This window comes from Lycorma delicatula, chromosome 5 (genome assembly GCF_047948215.1).
Source record: "Lycorma delicatula isolate Av1 chromosome 5, ASM4794821v1, whole genome shotgun sequence".
Classification (NCBI taxonomy): Eukaryota; Metazoa; Arthropoda; class Insecta; order Hemiptera; family Fulgoridae; genus Lycorma; species Lycorma delicatula.
This window is the reverse complement of record NC_134459.1, coordinates 164,383,183-164,404,298: the sequence shown is the minus strand read 5'-3', so window position 1 is coordinate 164,404,298 and position 21,116 is coordinate 164,383,183. Positions and strand designations below refer to the sequence as shown.

Below are 21,116 nucleotides of genomic sequence, written 5' to 3'. Positions count from 1 at the left end.
TGGTTGAAAAATAATGCTACCATTCTGTCATAGAGGTTTTGGTAGAGCCACTTCTGCCATGGAGGTCACAACAGGGGTGATGACTCTTATTGTTGTTATCAACATAAAAATGTAATAAGAGAACAAAGTTTCATGTTTTCAGATCAAAGGTTGTCTAAGGTGACCAATAATAAGATGTAAAAATCAGTGACTAATAAAAATTTCAGTAATTTCAGACAAACACACACTAAGGGTGTAATTGTGTATTTTTTATTACATAAGTTTTGCAAAGGTTAAATCTGTATGGAAATACAGATGTATCCATACATCTGTATGGAAATTTTCAGATGATTAAGATTTTAAACTTATTCAGTAGACATTATTTTACTTTTTTTTTGTATATCTGAATACTATTTTGTCTACTCTGGCACTGCTATTATTTCTCTATTGTTTCACTGGGTTTCCTATATTTCCTCTATTTGCGGTTGATAGTCAGTTTAGTATTATGTTAATTCTTAATTCTAACCAGATAATTTTTTATCATGTGATCAAATCCGAAATAACCCATAGCTGGTCTTAATATTTAATTTCTGAAGGTTTCTGCAACATCTGAGTGCTAACAGACTAACTGGTTTTGTAATATGTCTAGCTAGTTTGTTGCTAGACATATGAGGAAGCTACAGGGTATAGATGATAGTAATTTGGTGTGTCTGTCTGGTTATGTATCTGCTTTTAATGTAGCTGGAGATTATATTTATTTGAGAAAATATTTATATGCTGTTTGCCACTATATAAGTATTGTAGATTTTCCTTTGTCAGCTTTTATGCAGGCTAAATTACTTGTAACTCAACTGTTGTTTTAGTAATTTAAAAAAATAATTATTAATTCATTAAATCTGTAAAAATTGTTCATGTTATGAGATGAGGCCAAGATTGAGTTTGTCTAATTTAATTGCTACTGTTTAAATTGTTTTTTGAATCATGTTTTTAAATAAGTTTAGTGTGTTTCCTTACTATTAAAATAGTAATATATATTATGTTTAAGACCTTTGTCTAAGAGGCTAAGTCTTCTGTAGTAAATGCTATATTGATTAATGATAATGTTTTCACTACATGAATTCAGTATCCATAACTTAAAGAAATAATTTTAACTTCCGGTAAATACTCCACCAACTGAATTTTCAGCTCATGCAAATGCATCTTCATGCTATCCAAACTATGGTGAATAATGGTGTCGTTCTTCATCCAAATTTTTCTTAATATAATTAGAGGTGACTGGGAACATATCAACATTTTTGCTTCAAAGGCGAATAATCAAGATATGAAGCTTCTTAATGAAAACATGAACTTTGTCATTAATAAAATGTTATTATCACAATCCTTGTAAATTCACATTCAAGTCATTTAAATGTGAAAATATATGAGCTAAGTAAGCCAATAGTAACATATACTCACTGTTCTGTAAAAGCATTGAGAATGGCGTTTGCTTATCCTGGAAAAAGTAATCCAATCTATTATTAATTCATCTCACAATTCCAATAGCCAGATTAACATTTTCCCCAGTGATAACCATCTGACTTCTGTATGGAAAAGAAGAAATTTTTTCTTTTTGTACATTTCATCACATAGAATAGCAAACAGTCTATTCTGTAATGGTCGACTTTTAATAAAATTAAATTTTTTACAGCTTTACAAAGAATCTGTTAGAGATTTTCTGGCATATTTTTTGTGTCTGTGAAAGAAGCAGTGCATCCATTTCACCCTTGGTATAAGATGATCTTAATTTTTTCAGAAATTCTTTCCTGTTATCACCTTTGCACCTTCATCTTATCTTCTTTCCTGTTATTAACTTTGCATTACATTTTGTCCAATATATGTTAAAGTTTTTAGTAGCTTCATAAAAAAACATCAAAAAGGCATTCTCCTGTTGCATGATCAGATACTGATTTGCAAAACAACATATTTTCTTTGGTTGATTTGTCCCTATCACATTTAAATTTCACAAAACACAAGAACTGTGTAATGTTTACCACATCTGCTGATTCATCAAATTGAATAGTAAAACATGACTTGAACTTCCTGAATTATCCAATCATGAATGTCAGCAACCAAGTCATCGATTCGCCTGGATACTGTATCAAGAGAAAGCAAATATTTTTCAATTTTTTACTTGTTCCATGCGTATTAAAATAATGACCATGTCAATTGCAGCAGGCAATATGAGGGTTTCTGCAAATGAACAAGGTTTGGACATCTTACGTATTCATTAAGGATACCTTATTTCCTTATTTCAGGATGTTTCAAGTATATTTTTATCAGCGTGGCTTGATTTACAAATAGAATTTTGTTAATTTCTCAAAGTATACTGTAATTCTTTTTTGAAAAATTCTGAGGGTTTGCTTTTATGATCTGGATGTTTAGTTGCCAAGTGTTGAATTAATCTTGATGTCTTCATCAGAGACATAAAAAAAATAAAATAAAAACCAGTTAGACCATTTGACCATGCACTAAAAACCAAAACCTCAATTATTATTATTTTCACTGAAACTAGCTTATAAAAACTTAAATAAAGGCACCAGACGTACGCTTCAAATTTGAAACTAAACTGACATTCTGCAATCCCTTATACTACTTTTATACTGCTGAGAGAATATGTGTTCAAATATATCACATGCATATTTGAACATGAAGATCTCACAGCAAATATTATGCTAGCAGACCAAATTACAAGGAGCACATAGACATCAAGTTGGAACCTTAAATTAATCATGTTTGTTCACTTCATACAATAGCGTTCATAATAGTTTTAATTAGGCTTCATTGGGTTGGTGTTTGGGAGTTGTGAAGTATTTTTTATATATATTGTTTTTATTTTTTGGGGGTCAAGGAACCAAAAAGGTTGAGAATCACTAGTCTGGTGTGTGTAGGTGAGAGGTCATGTTTTTTGCATTTACTATTAAACTTAATGTATAAATGAGTTAATCTTACTCATTTGTTTTTCTTCTAGATATGATGCTTCAAAATTATTTAAAATTTTAAACATCTCATCTTCAAATTAATAGAACTTTTAATTTTCAAAGGCCTTTTAGAACTAATTATCAGCAACTTCTTCAGTTCTTAGCTGCTCCTGTCTTAAAAATATTGAGAAGGCCCTTAAGTATGTAATTGAATAATACATTTAAACTAAACTACATTAGTTCCTTTCTCTGTTAATCTTGTTTAAATTTCAATGTATATATAAATTTCATATTTTCAAGTATGAGATCTCAGCTACTGAGTGCTTTAGTTAAAATTAGTATGTTGTGATATATGCCTTTTAATTAAATTGCTGTGTCTGGAATAAACTCTACAACAATAAAGTAAATATATATTAATCCACAGTACCTAGGAACATATATAGGCGCAACGACATCAAAGACAAACTTTTACCTCACTTTTACTAAGAAAATTAGCTCATTGAAAATGGACAAACAAAAATTTCTAAATATATTATCCAATCTTCTTAGGATATTCCCTATCTTTTTTCTTATCTTTTTCAGGGGTTTACTATCTTTCATAAGGGTTTCAACAGCACATTAGCAACTCCATGGAAGAAGGTGCTGAAGTTTGTTTCAAAAGGTGTTTGGAAGAACAAATTCCATTAATTTGAAAGAGAGATATTTAAACCTTAAATAAATTTTAAGTATTGTCACATTTCATCATGTTTTAAAAAAAAAATGCTTGTATTTGGGACCAGAATGTTATATATTTAAGAAAAAAACACAATTTGTGTTTATTACTAATTGTTCATTTGGTGATTATTAAGAAAATTACGTATCTTAAATTGAAATATTTTTACTAAATAAAATTGTAAAGATTATAAAGGTATCACCTAAATAAAACCTTTGATTTGAAATTTATAAATGCATTATTTTACTTCCAAAATAAGTTTGCAGGTTAAAAAATGTTTTACTTATTAATACTAACTTTTTAATATGCCTTGATCCTCTATACCTTTCCTGAACAATTTATTAGTATCACAGCAATAAGAACATTATACGGCAGGTTCCTTTACATTCCTCCAATATTCTGCAAAAATAAAAATAATAAAAAATTATCAAACAGATTTTATATAATGATAAATCAGTGGTGTACTGATATTAAAAAATCTGCCTACCAATTTAAAAAGGAAATCTGTATTTTTTAGATGTGATTCTTAGTATGAATAAAATTGCATGTCGTATGTCAATCATAATCAACCCAGCAAAAACTATTAAAGATAAATTAATGAAAATTTGTATATATATTTTTCTTATGGTGTAACTGCACACTAAGAAAAGATTTTTTTGAAATTCCAAGTTTATAGGGTGAAAATGGATTTTTGAATTTTGTTTGAAACCCAGCTATTATTTTAATTTCTCGGTAAAAAATAAACAATATCAACTTAATTTTTGGTGTGTGTAGTCTTCATGTAAATATCTATAAACCAATTTCTAGATTTTCTGAAATTCAGTCTTGAAAGGGGATGAAGAAAGGTTAAAAAGATTTTTAATGATTTCAAATTATCCCCATTTCTAACTGTATTAAATGAGATATTCAGTAGATTTGGGCTTGCAAATACTATTCAGATAAGTATCTAAAACCCATTTTTAGTTTTTTTAATTATGGTTTTTAAGGTATGTGATGGTGTATTCAATCAACATAACCACTGTCAGTCCTTTACTGTATATGAAACATGATGGCTGTACCTGCCTCCAGTTACTTGACTAAAAAACATAAAACTGCAATGGGAAACAAAAATAACCATATAGAGCAGACAAAGCCACTGCTAGTTATAAATAAAATAGCCTGTTTTGAAAATCTGTCCCAGAAACAATACAAAAATGATAAGCATAATATAAAAAATGTAATTTTAAATCCCTATTTTCAAATTTACATTACTTTTTCTAGATTTTTTTTCATAAATACTTATAAGAAAATATGTATACATAGTATAATAAAAACCTGTTAATATGGATTAAAAGGTCTAAATTTCTGATTAATGCAGCTGGTATAAACTAATCATATAATATGTGAAATTATTTTTGTTAAAAAATAACAGAATTATAAAAATAACTTCAATGTACATTGTGCATGCAATCTAATTATTAGTAGTAAGTGTTTTGGCATATTGCTGTATTACAGTGTGCCAAAACACTTACTGCTAATAATTAACCTAACTCACCACCCCACCTTCAGAAAGTAAAAATTTAATGCAGAACTGAAAAAGTACTTTTTAGTTTTTTGCTTGGGCTTTAATCAGGTTTTTAAAAGTTTTTAGTTTTTGTTTCAACTTTATTTAAAGTATATATAAGATTACAAAAAAAATGTAGCCCATATTGAAAAATAAAACCATTTGCAAGAAATACAAGGTAAAAAAAAAGGTATCTAGACAAAATAAATGTAAAGAAATGACACAAAGAGTCAGCTAAGCTTCTATGAAGTCAAGGAAAGTGTATTGCTTAATAACCTTTTGTGACAACAGGCAAACTCATAAAAGTCAAATACAACTGAATTTTACGTACAAATCATACAAAAAATATAAAAACTATTAAAACCACACTGTAAGGACCGAGACCGTATAGGTGAAATCACATCCATAAGAAAGTAATAGTTAAACACAAAAAAAATACAGTAAATCAGTTAAAATAAATCATTGCTTCATACAACCACTATGAAATCTGGAGAATGGCACTAATTTACTGAGAGGGTTGGCATACCAAGAAGTATGTTATTGATTTTATATCTATAGTATAATGAAAGCTTTGTAATAGACTGTAAAACAGGAACAGGCAATCACAGCTGTAACTTCAATTACAGAAACACTTAATTTAAGGCAGTTATTATAATTCAACAACTAAATAATTTAATATAATAAAATAAAATTGAATAAAAAGAAACTTTTTAATACAGACCTTTTTAACGCAACCATCCATCACTGACTAGAAAATCTGACGTGCTAGACAGCACTTTCTTTATGTCTCTGAGCTTGACTGACCTGTGTTTGTGTCTCAACATGTCTAAGATCACCTCTCCATGATGTAGGAGGACATTGAACTGTTTGTAAACTACTACTTGCCTAAAACAAAACAAAGAAGGCAATATTAATATAGTGTGTTTTTAATAATACATCGTAGTTGGTAGAGATACTGTCTGGTGTAAAGTAAGTCTCAGAATTTAGTTCAACATTAACATTTTTTCTACCTGCACGGGCGCGCACAAACACAAACACACACACACACACACACACACACACACACACACACACACACACACACACACACACACACACATACACACACACACACACACACACACACTCACATTAATGGATCAAAAAATGAGGGATTGTAATAAAAAAGAGCTGTTAAAAAATGTTAAACTTTCTATTTAACAAAAGTCTAAAAAATAAGGGTGAAGCCAAATGCATAAGATTCATTTCTTACATGAGACCTGACATTGTGTCCTGTTTGTGACTACTTTATTTTACTGTTTTATTTTTTTATGTTTTCATTAGATGCATATAATGCAAATTAATTTTAAGCAGTCAGCTTGCAAGCTACTAAATAATTTATTTGGTTTTAAGAATAATTAGTGGCAAGAATTTGAACTTTTATCTTTCTTTGACATTAATATATATATGTAAATGCACTTCCAAGTTTATAGTTAATATCAAACATCAAATATCTAAAGCAGCTTTAATAATAACAGGTTTAAAGTGAGAAGAAACATGTTTTGTGATAATCTTTATGCAAAACATTTTATAAAATAAAAATTAGCTTGAAGTGGTTGTTAAATGTATAATATGCTAATAATCTATATGTAAAAATTATAAAAAGAAAAATATACATATAAAACAATTAACAAACATTACTAAATCTACTGAAATGTATATTACTCACAAATAGATTTGTTGAATCATCTGATATTATATGAGATGTATTTGTTGGTTTATCTGGTGGCAACTGAGGCTGTGGTTCAGGCACATATCGCTGGTCATCCCATTGCTCAGGTAAATATTGAGAATTGACAATGCAGCCAACTGTAAATAACAAATTATATAATTCAAATTATAGATACTGCATTATGAAGAAAATGCAAAAAAAATTAACCAGTTAAGAATATTAATATTAAGATTACCTAAAGATATTGTTTTTTTTTTAAATATAATTATACTAGTTAAAAGAAATACTAGAAAATAAGAACTCATTATTGAAAGAGAAATATAAATTAAAAATTAATGATAATAAGAAAAATGTAATAAGCTAGTGATGATGAATTAAATATTATTGTAAGAGGACATTATGTAAAATAATGTGAAGCATTCTGGTATTTGAACATTCAAATACCAGTTTAGGTAGTAAGAGTAAAGAGATTTGGTTAAATAAAAACACTATCATAAATAAACCAGCAGTAACTTTCACGTAGAATGTAACTTATACATAGAAAATAAATCTACAAGCATTAAACATAGATTTTTTCTTCCAATTTAGAAGAAAATATCTCTAACTTTTTTTTTTTTTTTTTTTGGAGCATAATATATATATATATTTTTATTTCATTAAAACAAAAAGAACTGGGTGCCTGAAAAACAACAAATTAAAGTTCTTGACAAACAGTGTTTTTTACTGACAAATTTAGTTTTACTGACAAATTAAGGAATGCTTTAGATATATTGACAAGATTAGAAGTTTGTAGAATCAAACAAAAAATCTTTGCTGGTAGTGAGTTATAAAACAAACACAGTAAGTTGTGTTAGAGTTACACCAGATAGATGAACAAAGACACATGTTGATATCAGAATATCACTAGCAAGAAGAGGTTTAATGCAGAGAAAAATATCCTTGGCTATAAGAATTATTAAAACAATTTTTCAACCATAGTGAGGAGTATAGTAGATAATGAGACCTTGACCATATGAAACATTGAGAATAATGAATTTTGAAATAAGGTATTAGAAGAACTCATACATGTCATGATTATCATAAGTTATCTTAAGTTAGGTTAATTATCAAGAAAACTTAAGACTATTACTGACTTAAATGCAACTTTATGATAACATTTTACTCTTATTGTCAGATAGATAACATTTTTCTATCTGACAATATCATTGAAAAATTTAGCCATTTTCATAGAGGAGAAAAGTCTTTGAAAAATAAAAGAATACGTATAAAATACAGTCAGTAAAGGTAAAGTTTTGGAAACTGCAAAACGGACACAATAGCAAAGAAAATACCATGAGCTTTCAGCAGGAAGCGGTCAGCTAACATGAATTAATCTTTGATAAATGGAATGTTTCATCATAAACTGAGGTAAGAAAGATGAAAGGATTAGAACAGAATTCAATAAGCAGCGATTGAAAATAATCAAACATTATGAAGGTGCGTAGATGAAGGAGAGGTATCAAACCAAACCAAGACATGATATGAAGTAGAAGATGAGGATCAACAATAAAGGTATGAAAAGATGGGTTAATAAAGTTGGAAATGAAGAGATTCTAATATTAATTATTAGAAAAGATAGAAATCAATAACATAATCTATTAAAAAAAAAATTAAGGTATTAGAATTAGTTAATTTACTACAAAAAAAGGATGTGAAATGGTTAAAGACTGTGAGGAAGAAAAAAATATGCACAGCTGGTAATCAAAGATGTTGGTGGAAGTAGGTATTTTAAGATAAAATTTAATGAAGCAAGAAGAATGCTGAATTATATCAAACAAGTCAATGAATGATGAAGAAAAAACAAACAACAAAACATAAATAGGGTTTTCACTTAATTCTAATTAATAAATTTTGGCTTGACTTCAATACCATTCTTACAAAAAAAGATTCAACAATAAAATGTCAATATTAAATTATGTGTATTAATCACACATTAAAAAAAATAAAATAATTTATTGGAAATAATATAGTGTCATTTTTTGAATGAGTAAAACTCATTGAAAAGCAAAATTAGAAAAGCTGGAAAAGTGTTTCCAGCAAAGAAACCTTTCCTGGCTTTGCTCTTGGTAGATTTTTATTTAAAAAAAAAAAAAAATTTAACATTAATAACTTAACTGAGCAATATTTAGAGGAAAAGTCTAATAAATTGAGTATTATTTGAAGAAAAAATCTAATAATATCTTACCAGAAATTTCATTTTAAATTTAAATTTGTTTTATCATCAAATTTATACTATATTTACAGTACAATGCTAAAAGAGTAAAACCTTGCTTTCTTGTCAGTAGAGGTACAGACTGGAAATACAGTTTGACAATTTTGTGTTTGCTATCATGTGTACTTAAACAATTTCAGCCAAACCTCAACTGATATAAACAAATGAGGTGTCATTTAATCTACATTGAAAGGGTTAACACTTTGTAGAATAAAATGTATTTTGATAAAAGTAACATATAAGAAAATATTAATGATTAAAAAACTTTAATAGCCAAAATCTTTTAATTTCCAAAGGTAAAATTTTCAAACTTGTCTGATTAGTAGAAGTTGTTTGCTACCTACCTATACATCAAATTTAATTAAAATATCTCAATTTGTTCTTAAGAAATTAAGCTTTATTGAAAAAATACAAAGTGGCAGACAGATGTAAAAGCAAGCAAGATGATAATTGTTAATATAAACTTTTTTATTTGAATCAGTCACTGATTCAAATGATTTTTATTTGAATTTAGTCCTGAATTGGTCACTTAAGTTTGGCCAACACCTTCCTGAACACTCTCTATGGCTATTTGGAAGGGGGATGTGATACTCCCCTTGTCCAAGGGAACAAAAATTAGGCCAAAGCTAGGGTACATACAGCCAAACATTTGGGTCAAATTTAAACTTTTTTGGTCAATGGATTTTCAAGATATGAGGCAAAAACTGTTAAGAAATAATAGTAAATATCCTCCCCTTAAATCTAATTGCTTAAAACTTTGAAATTTTAAATAACTTAATAAGTACTTTCATTATTCTAAATCTCAATTTTCTTTGACCAATTTATAAAAAATAAAAAATTTAAAATGGTGAAAACTACCCCTCCCCTTTTTTTAATTTTGTCTAAAATTTAATACCATCAGTACAATGTATAGGAATTTTTTGAGCCAATTTTTAAGAATTTACGTTTACTCATGGAGTCACATAAAAGTACTGCTACACAGCAGCAATAGAGCCATAGAGGACAATAAAAATGAAAAACTTCTTTAAATAACAAAATAGATGAATTATGTTCAGAAATAATAATTAAAATATAATAAAATGCCAATTGCTGCATCTGAAGTAACAACAATAATGAGTGCAATTACACTGAATTTATTGCTGTTCAAAAAAATGGCAGCAGTCAATGCTACTTAAAGAAAGAAAAAATGATGAAAGATACAATTATGCAAACTGAACAAAAATTATTGAATATAACATTAAAATTATTGCAACTTTTTCACACTGAGAAAATGTCTCTCTAAAGGTCTTCTAATACTAACTATTGGTTCTCTTTTAACTGAAATATTCAGTAGCAACTTTGTTAACAACAACCTTATTAAAAATGATAGAAAACTCAATGAGTACTCAATTGACTAATGTATTTGATCTATGTTGTACTTGTTCTTTCTTTATGTTGTTTTTATCAAATAAAATGTGCTTGTAAACTGTGCATTTAATATGTTAAGATCTTTGTTTTTTGTACTACATTCGAAATTGGTGTGTTCCTTTGTATTAGTTAGAGGATTGTGAGTCACAGTCAGTCTATATACTTTTTTTTCTTTATGAGAAGCTAGTCGTCAATAACTGGAGAAAAGATTCTATAATGGAAACCACTAATGATTTCAGCTAAAATATTTTCAAATGTTTTGTTGAATCACAAGAAAAGGAAATCAAACTGTACTAGGTGCTTTTCATAAAAATTATTGCTAAAGATATAAGAAACAAAATAACACTAATTCAGTTATTAGTTATTATTACTCTTCAGAAAAGAGTAGTATTACTTAGTATATAAAAAATGAGAATGAGACTGTAAAATTACTTTGAGACATAGTAAGCAAAGTAAGCAATAATTTTGAGAATATTAATTATTGCTTTTTTTCATCTATTGTGTAGTTAAAAAATCCATTCAGTGTAGTTTTTTTTTTGTTATAATATTGAAAGGTGATATGAAACACCTACTTTCAAAAATTAGACAAAACGTTTCCTAACAGACAAAAACTAAAAATAGAAAAAGAGGGCAATTACATACAATAAATTAGAAAAAAAAACAACAATTAATTAATTAAGGTACAATTAATTTGTTTGTAAGGTACATTCAGAAAAGCTCATAAAGTATCAATATTCTCAAGAACTGATGACGTTAAGAAATAGAAAAAAAGTTTACGAAAATAATATTTTATCAATTGTAATCACTATAATTATTGAGTTTTGTATTTTTTGTCTTTTTCTTTTCTTTTTTGTCTGATTTTTGTATAATTTTTATTTATTAACTGATATTCTAACTTATGTTATAAGAAATAGTTGATGCTTTATGTAAAATAACATTAAATACTATTCTAGTTAAAAGCAGTTATAACATTTCACAAATAGTTTACAGTTTAATTGAAATATTTTATTTATAATTTTCTTTCATAAAGATTATATATAATTTTATTATTAACTCGTCATCATTGAAAAAGATAAAAACAAAATTAGGAAATATTACTTTGCTGTAAAGTACCAGTGCTGAGTAATTTAGCACTAAACAAATTAACCAATATAATTTTACAGGGACTCTTTTTTAAACTGTTAACCATTACATCTAATGAGATAGTTAAAAAACTGCAATTAGGAAATTTGACTTCAGTTTCTAGAGAGAACAGGTAAAATTTATTACTGATAACGGTTTATGTTTCTCTAAAGATTAAAAAATCTATTATCAAGTCTGTCATTGTATTTATACAAGGATGTGTACTTCTTCTTCCCATTACTTAACAAAAAATATTCATATTATGGCATAGAATATCCACCACACATAGTTGCATGAAACAGGTGGTTAAAGAATTTCAACACATTTTGCTGAAATGTAATGCTAGAATCAACAATGTTGATTGTTTATTTTATTTCATTAATTTGTTTAAAAAATACACACCATTAGTGTTAGGTATAACATCTGGATTTCTATCATCTTCATTGCTAGATAACACAGTAGTTAATAATTCTGTTCGAGATTTTCCCAGTTCATGATCACTTGTACGATCTTGTGGCATTTGTCTACGATGTTTGCGTCTGATGACAACTACTACTATCACAATTATAAGAACAAGTATTGTACCGGCAAGGGCTGCTCCAAAAAGCACAGGGTCTAACCCTGGTAAATCACCATCTGAAATTTTTTTAAAATTTGTATTAAATACATTATACATTATTCTTTATACATTTTGTCCAGTATGTTGCAATTAATAATCACCAACAAAAATCAGTATAAATACAGCAAATTCATAGAAAACTTATTAATTTACATAATAAGTACTTTTTTAACTTGCTGATTCATCATTAGCTATTTAAATATTATGCCTTATATTTGACAGATTAAAAATAATAGTTATCATGATAAACTGAATTAAAATTGGTTACACGTATAAACGTGAAATATATACTTATATAAGTGCATAAAATGCATAAAATTTATGCATTGTTTAAATTGTCACATATTCTAATGTTTAGTTGTAACCAGTTAATTCAGTTCATAGTGGCAAATATCATGAAACACAATTAATATGTAAAGTGGTAATTTTATATTGAGCTTGCTATTAATTTGGTGTGATTATAGTGTCTTTTTTTGGTAATATATAAATATTACTAAATTTAAAGAATTATTAAAATCAAGGAATTTATTGCAAATTAAAAATTTAAATCAAAGAATTTCTTACGTATTAAAAAAAATTACTAAAAACAATTAATTTAAATGTTCAGCAACCAGCAAACAATTTTCATTAAAAATGCTGTTAAACATCAGTTTTTCAAAAGATGAGGGGAGATAGTATTCAAGAAAAAGATGGATATACTTTTTATATCAATTAAAATTAAGTAAAAGTTTGGAACGTAGACTCAGGGGCAAATTGTATAATTGTTTAAGTTATTTTTAACTGTTCAATAATTTTGCATAATTTAAGTTAAAAAAAATAAAAACTACTTCCTTATAGTTGTCCCAGCGAATCTACGAGCTTGTGATGTCACATGCTGACATCTCATATTATTGTTTTCCAAAACATTATTTTTGCATGTAATTATTATTTTTATTTCATTTTTCGACTTACAAACAATACGCATGCCCAAACAATACATTTATGTTGTTGTGTGTTCAATTATTTCCACTTGACTTGGTAACATGAATAAAAATACTTAATGACCCAATCTTGTAAACAATAACAATTCCTTAACCAATAACTAATGCTCTGATTGGTATTACATACAAGCCTATAACAAATTTATACATGCAGTTAGAAATGATGTCTTTTGTCACGATTATATTTACATCCGTCATTCGTAGTACATAATGTGTATATAAGGAAATAAACTTTAGTCCAGTTTGTATCATGTTTAGTGAAGGTATTCAGATAGTGATTTTGTGTGGTCATATTATTTTATAATTACTCATTGTTTTTCACAAATTTTTTGTAATATATTATTTTTTGTTTTATTTTTGTACATATGTTATTAGTGCAGTTTGTTGTGACAGAATTTAAATCCGTAGTTAAGGAAAACAAACAGGAGTAAAGCAAGTGAAATTATCAAATGTTAATGATTTTATGAAAAAAGAAGCTCTATAAATAGATAAATTAACTGACGACAAACATATAATTGGCATCAAAAATGCGAAGAAAGAACTGCTGCTACTTGTGGGATATCAAGAACAAAGATTCAAAAACTCAGAAGAGAAAAAAACATGATTCTTCAATCAACATCCCAATCGTGTTCTTTTAGCATGCCGAAAAAGTATAATCGACGTTCAAAACTTGTCAATGGACTGCACAGTTTTGATTTATGTATAGTTATAAGAACAGTTAATGAATTTCATTCAAAGAAGAATGAATTACCTACTTTAAAAAAAAAATAAGGCAAGAACTTCAGTCATCTACTGATTTTAAAGGCAGTGAATTAACTTTAGTTGTTATTTTGATTGAGTTAGGTTTCAAATAGTGTAAAACTGAAAATAACAGAAAACGTTTAATTGAGAAATCCAATATCAGGTGGAAGAGAATTGAATATTTGCAGGCAATGGCTAAGTACAGACAAAGCAATGCTACAGTTGTTGATAATGCCCCTTATCACAATACAGGTATTGATAAAGCACCAAATTCTAACTAGAAGAAAAAATATGACCGATTGGCTGGAGAAACTCCATATTGCATACAGTTCAATAATGCTGAAACCACAGTTATATGAATTAGTAAAATTACATAAAACTAAAGTACAAAATATCACTTGGATGAACTTTTGAAAAAACATGGGCATCGTGTTCTTAAACTCTCACCATACCATAACACAACATTTTCTTTCACAAATTTAGAAAAATTAACTATGGAGAAAATTAATTCCATGAATGAAGATGACTGAAACCCTATTGTAGAAAAGTAAAAAAGATATTAAAAAAGAGTATGAAATATTTGAACCACTGATAGATGAAGTGACAGAACATTATATTATACGTGTAGATTCTGATAGTGAAAGTGAAAATTAAAGTGATAATGATTCCTTTAGCGAGGATGGTGAACTTGCTAGAAGTTTGAATTAGATATATGAATTTAGTACACATAAAGGTTATAAAAGAATTAATTACGTATTGTTTATAATTAGTAAATGTAAATATGATAGTTACTACTGCTTACAATATGATAATAAGTATACTTCGATTTGATTCATGGAGTTGATGTGTTCAGGTCGAGTAGTAATATGCAGTCTGCTCATGATGTCACAAACTCGTACAATGGCTGGGCCTAGTATAAATGCCATGAACCTTCCTTTAGGAAGTACTACAATCCATCTATTATTTTAAAACTATCATTAATGTATTAAAAAGGAAATTATCATAATTTTATTATTGTATTGTAAGATCCAATTTTTTTAATGTCAATTTAAAAAAAAATATATATTCTCATCTTGTCTATGCAGACAATATAATTTTTAATTCTAAAAATATTCAGTACAAGTTTTCTGGAAATAACTCAGTGATAGGACCACCAGAGGAGCTCACTGCAAAGAATAAATTAAGAAAATCGTTGAGAATGGTCAATCTGCTAAAGAACATGCATAACAAAAGGTTGAATCAAGAATTTTTTTTATTTGTATTGGAGTTAAGCAAAAAGGACACCATATCTTAACCCATTTTTCAGTAAACTACAATAAGTCTACAGAAATGTTTTTTAAAAAATTGTATTACACCCTTAGACATGGCTTGCATAGTGTTTTTAATCAGAAAATTAAATGATAATGAATAAAGTACCTCATATCTTTATCTGAAATTGAACTCAAGACCAGCTGAAATAGAAGCCAACTACATACCAATTAGTTAACTGTAAATACTAAATGAACTAATACAGCTCAACTAGTATACTTATTTTAAGTATGTTTTTTTTACTCAAAGAAAAAACCACAAGCAATAACTTTAACTAAAAATGTAATGCAGAATGATGGAATTATTATGAATTTTACTAATGGTGATTACAAAAATAGTTGATAATGTGACATGCATAAAAAATCTGCTAAAATTTAGATTTAGTTCAATTTTTTTAACAAAATTGAATCATTTAAGTAATTTTGACCACTAATCACAAAGAACAATAAAATTAAAGTTAAAAAATGAATATATCAAGTTTCAGTATTCATCATATTCATCTAAGGGTTATAAAACTCAATAAAATGATAATAAATCAATGTCAGATTTCTTTTTGTGGATTAATAGACCATTCAACCACACTTAAAACACAATTATGAAAGAAAATATTTGTGAATTACTTACTAAGATCAATGACTTATTAGATCAATGATGTAATGTTATTATTCAATAATATTCATTAAACTGAAAAAGGGAGTTTGAGTATGATTATACTATATTAATACATGCAGGTGGGTTTGAATGGACAAACCCATCGGGTTGGTCTAGTGGTGAATGCGTCTTCCCAAATCAGCTGATTTGGAAGTCAAGAGTTCCAGCATTCAAGTCCTAGTAAAGGCAGTTACTTTTATATGGATTTGAATACTAGATCACAGATACCGGTGTTCTTTGGTGGTTGGGCTTCAATTAACCACACATCTCAGCAATGGTTGAACTAACTGAAAGTGTACAAGACTACACTTCATTTACACTCATACACATCATCCTCATTCATCCTCTGAAGTAATACCTGAACGGTAATTCCCAGAGGCTAAACCCGGAAAAGAAAGGGTTTGAATGGACAATAACCTCAAACCTATTCTACATGTTTGCTGTCGTATCCCCTCACAACTAAACCATCCTTTAAATTGTTATAATTATAATACAGTAATGATTGTATTTTGTATTAATTAAAACTTTAGTATAATGATACAGATTCTAAACCATTTTAAATATATTCTTTCTCTTCTGGTTGTAATATTATAAATCCTACTAATTATCCCAGTATCATTCATTCAAATGAATGAATGATATTGGGATAATTTTCTACAGAAAAAATCTAACTTTCCTAGAAAACTTCAGAAAAAACCTCATAGATTGTTGAAGCAAAAAGCAAATATAAGAAATTTTTATTGTAAAGAGGAGATTTAAATAGAAAAAAAAAGTAGCATTCTAGATAAGACTGTAAACTGAAATCTTAATAATCAACAAGCTCAACAATGGCTGAAATAGCTTAGAGAGTAATATCATAGGAAAAAAAGAATCAGAGCGGTAGCAATGGCACATAGATGTTAGTAATCGATTACAGTAATAACCATGGTAGTTGATGTATCTAAAAACAATAAGTCAGCAAAAAATTGTCATAATTGTAGTCTGCAGCTGAGCTGAAGATGCACAGCCATTAAAATATCTATTATGAATTGAAGTATGTATTACAAACTATTTGTAGTTTAATTTAATCTTTATCCAATGATCATTACATATATTTAGCTTTGGATATCTATGTTAAAATCACTTCTATTCATGTATGAATTATTTTGTAAGAAATACCTACTAAACTTTCATACTTCAGTTCAAACTTAGTCTATATAAATAAGTATCAGTAAAAAAAAAATCTTAAATTTTTTTACATAAAAAATTAGCTTTGAAACAATCACAACTAAGCTAAATGTTTAGGTATAGATAAGGGTTGCCCTGAGATCACTTTCTACTACACCAATCATTCTTTCTGCTCTCCTATGGAAGGAATTATTCAACTTCGTTTATACTATTATAAATTATTAAAGTGATTTCCTTTTCTAGAAGGGATAAATTAACTTACTGAAGAAATATAACAATTTTTGCATATGTGCATAAACATACACAGAATTTATGTATTTGTGTTTGTATCAGTCTGTAAAACATATAATGTGCAAAAAGTGATAATATAAAATTATATAATAATCTCTAAAACTAATTATGACAAAAATTTTACATACATAAGGTACCTATTGTTCTATGGTGCTCATGTACTGTGTATCCAAGTGTGGTTAGTCTTAGAACATTAGAATTTATGCTACGTCCCTTTCCATTATTAGCGTAAATAGTGACTGTGTAAGTAGTCCCTGGTTCCAGGTCTTGTATAGTGAAATCAGGATCATTTCGATTTGTCAGATTGACTATGAGATATCCATCTTCACGACTTCCTTCATGTACTTCCATAATAAAAAACTGTGGGAGACCTCCATCAAATCCTCTAGCACACTGTATGTGAATCCAGGTCTGACTTCTGTTCATTACACTACAATTGTGTGGTACATCAGGTCTACCTGCACATGACAAAAGAAAGACATTGACAACAATGCTTATTTAAGTGTCCTTTTTTTTATCTTATCCTGTTTAAATGAATACATATAGACAAGCAGTAAGGAGGGAGTTCAAGATGAATATGTGACATTTGTTCTAAAATTTGTGAATGTATTTATAAATAGCTCACAAATGTTTTACTGAAGTGTAGCTTATAGCACTATGTTGCTAAGATGTTAATTAGTTTTTTATGTTATTCATTGATATCTTAGTCTTAAGCAATGGTATCCTGACTGGATTACTGGACTTTTGAAATGAAAAATTTTGGTAAAATAAGAAGGACGACTATCTTAACCCATCTGCACTTTATGAAAAACACAGAAATACTAAAATAAATAACCCAAAAATGAAGAAATACAATTGAAATCTAATAAAACTTTTTTACCAATAGCAATAACTCGATCTGGAAGAGCAATGTAATATAGCAGAGATAATATAATCATAAAAATGGCTGAAAATATTTTGATATAAATACAAAGTGTTACAATTAAAAATTTGGTTCAATTTTTTCTGACAATTGATCCAATTTGTGTAAGTATAGTCTTTGGAAAAAGAGCTCAAAATTTTTATTTCATTGTTTATTTTATAAGTTCCATAGATCTGACAGATAATAGAATATTAAGATTGAGTATAAATTTGTTTTAACAAATAAAATACCATGTAGCATATCTTTTTATAAAATTTGAAAAACAAGATAAAATTTAACACACTCACATGTTGTGCCTGTTATATTACAAAATATTATTAAGATATTTACAATTTAAAAGTAAAAAATTACTTGTTAATAAAGCAAGCAGTTAGAAAAAGTGAAGTAATACATTGTTCTTTCGCAATTGTGTGAAATTTCAAGCAATTAAATATCTGAAACTTCATTATATGCCATCTAAAGGATCATATTTGATAAATATCACAATCATATGGTCATCGTACTCAATAAATTGCATTAATAAAATAATTTCATATTTTAAAATAGTGGATACACCATCATATTTGACAGTGGGTCAAAAAATTTGAAGCTATGTCACAGTCAAGTTTTCATGATAAAGGACATGTATACTTTCCATTATGAGAATTTAATTATACTTAATGCAAAATTAGTGTGCAGAAATTACTTAATGCGGTTACAAAATAACAAATATATTAATAAAAATGAGGAATATTCAAACCTGCAGGTACTACATGAAATACACAAGGCACAGATTGAGAACCAAGTGAATTTCTTCCCCAACATAGTAATGTGCCATACTCTGTTTCATGAATTGGTCTGTATGTTGCAACACTACGACCTCCGCCTGCTTCAAAGCTTTCTATTGTTCTTGTTCTAACAGCTGAATTATTAAAACTCCAGCGGAACCATAAAGCAGGAGGATTGGCATCAACACCACATGTTACTGTAATTTCTTCTCCCCGTGCTGCTCCATAAACTCGTTGTTGACTGGCCTTACAGTGAGGTTCGTCTGTGAAATACAAAAAAAATATGAATATAATATATTTATATATTTAATATTATTATTATATTTATCCAATCCACCCAAGTACAGAATTAATAAAATAAAATAGGATGATACCTACCTTATTCCATAATCCAAGCAAGAGTACTTTTGCAAGTACCTTGCATCATCAGTTGCCCTATAATTTTTCAAATCTTTTGTTGTAAATTACACATTAAAATTTAAATTTAAATTTAAAATTGTTAAAAGATCCTTTTCCAATTAAATCAAAACAGAAATAAAACTAAATTTTTATATTCAGGTAAGAATGTTCTTTAATTCTGTACTTTGTGGAGTGGTTGAATAAGTTTTATATTATATAATTAGCTATAATATATATATATTGTTTTTTTTAATTCTGTTAAATAAACCACCTAGTATAGAATTTATTTTTCATGAAATTACTTAGCGGGATCCTGTATCCTCAGTTATGATTGAAATAATTCCATTATTACATAATAAAAATTAAAAAATAAAAATACTAAAATAATGAAAATTTTATATGGTAGACTATCTATAAAAAAAATAAACATCCTATTTCTGATGATCTATTTCTGATATTTAAAAGAAATTTAGAAATATTAGAAATTAATAAAGATGACATAAAATTATATACATTATAAAAATATTACATATATAAATACACAGGACTTCAATTTGATAAACTTATTAAATTAATATGCAATTTTCATTATTTCAGTATTTATATTTTTATTACACAATATAACAGAATTATTTCAATCGGGACTGAGAGATCATGTGAAAGTACTTTCATGAAAAATTAAAGTAGGATATGTCAATTTAATATTCTGTACTAAGTAGTTTATTTAATAGAATTTAAATGTAATTTAACAGTATAGGGGAATAATATGAATCTTAAAAAGATTAATTTCAATGAAATAATATACATATATTTATTTATTTATTAATAAATATAAATTACATAATATAATATTTAATAATATAAATAACAATTTAAATGAATATAGCAGTTTTATAAGATGTTTTTTATACTTTATTTTTGTTTTTAAGAATAGTAATTCTTTCCTAATAAATAATTTGAAAATGTAAACTTTCCACAGAAATTTACCGAACGTTCATTCAGATAAATTTTATTTGGATCCAATTAGCATTTTTTTAATTTCTACATTTTATTACAAAACAGCAAAGAAAAGAATCAAGGGATTTGTCAATTCATTTATATTAACAGTAATAATAGTTATTACAAAATAATCATCAGAAATTAAATACAAAAAACTATCCATATTGTTGAAAATAAAATTTATAAGCAATTTCTTATTTGATAAATGAAGAAATCTGATTTCAAAAATTCTTGAACAGATTGGTTGGTAATTAGTGGATTAATGGCATTAATCACTTAGTTAAATCTTGTCTGAATTTAGCATAACTTTGTAAAATTCACCACAATTTTGTACACTTCTCTTTTCATCCTTTCACTTACCTTTTATCACACAGCAGTTTATTCCAATTCATTAATCAAAACTTGTTCTATGCTAACTAAATATAGTATTTAGCTGCATCACTGATTTCTCTATATTTATTTCAAATATTTGACGTTATTTGTAACTGGTAACTTTTAATTTTATATCTTATATATATATATATATATATATATATATATATATATATATATATATATATATGTATGTTTGTTTGTCCCACACACATTTC

At 27.3% G+C, this 21,116-nt stretch overlaps 1 protein-coding gene across 1 annotated transcript in view; it reads right to left on the bottom strand.

Moving 5' to 3' along the window:
• Window positions 1-3,904: 3,904 nt before the first annotated feature.
• LOC142325556 (neural cell adhesion molecule 2-like) overlaps window positions 3,905-21,116 on the bottom strand; it is a 769,074-nt gene continuing 751,862 nt past the window's right edge. The window contains exons 9-14 of the mRNA XM_075367446.1: window positions 19,101-19,391; window positions 17,568-17,897; window positions 12,085-12,318; window positions 6,900-7,039; window positions 5,913-6,076; window positions 3,905-4,047 (exon numbers count right to left, since the gene is read on the bottom strand). Of these exons, the coding sequence (XP_075223561.1) occupies window positions 5,957-6,076; window positions 6,900-7,039; window positions 12,085-12,318; window positions 17,568-17,897; window positions 19,101-19,391 (1,115 nt within the window). The 3' untranslated portion in view covers window positions 3,905-4,047; window positions 5,913-5,956. The remainder of the gene's footprint in view (window positions 4,048-5,912; window positions 6,077-6,899; window positions 7,040-12,084; window positions 12,319-17,567; window positions 17,898-19,100; window positions 19,392-21,116) is intronic.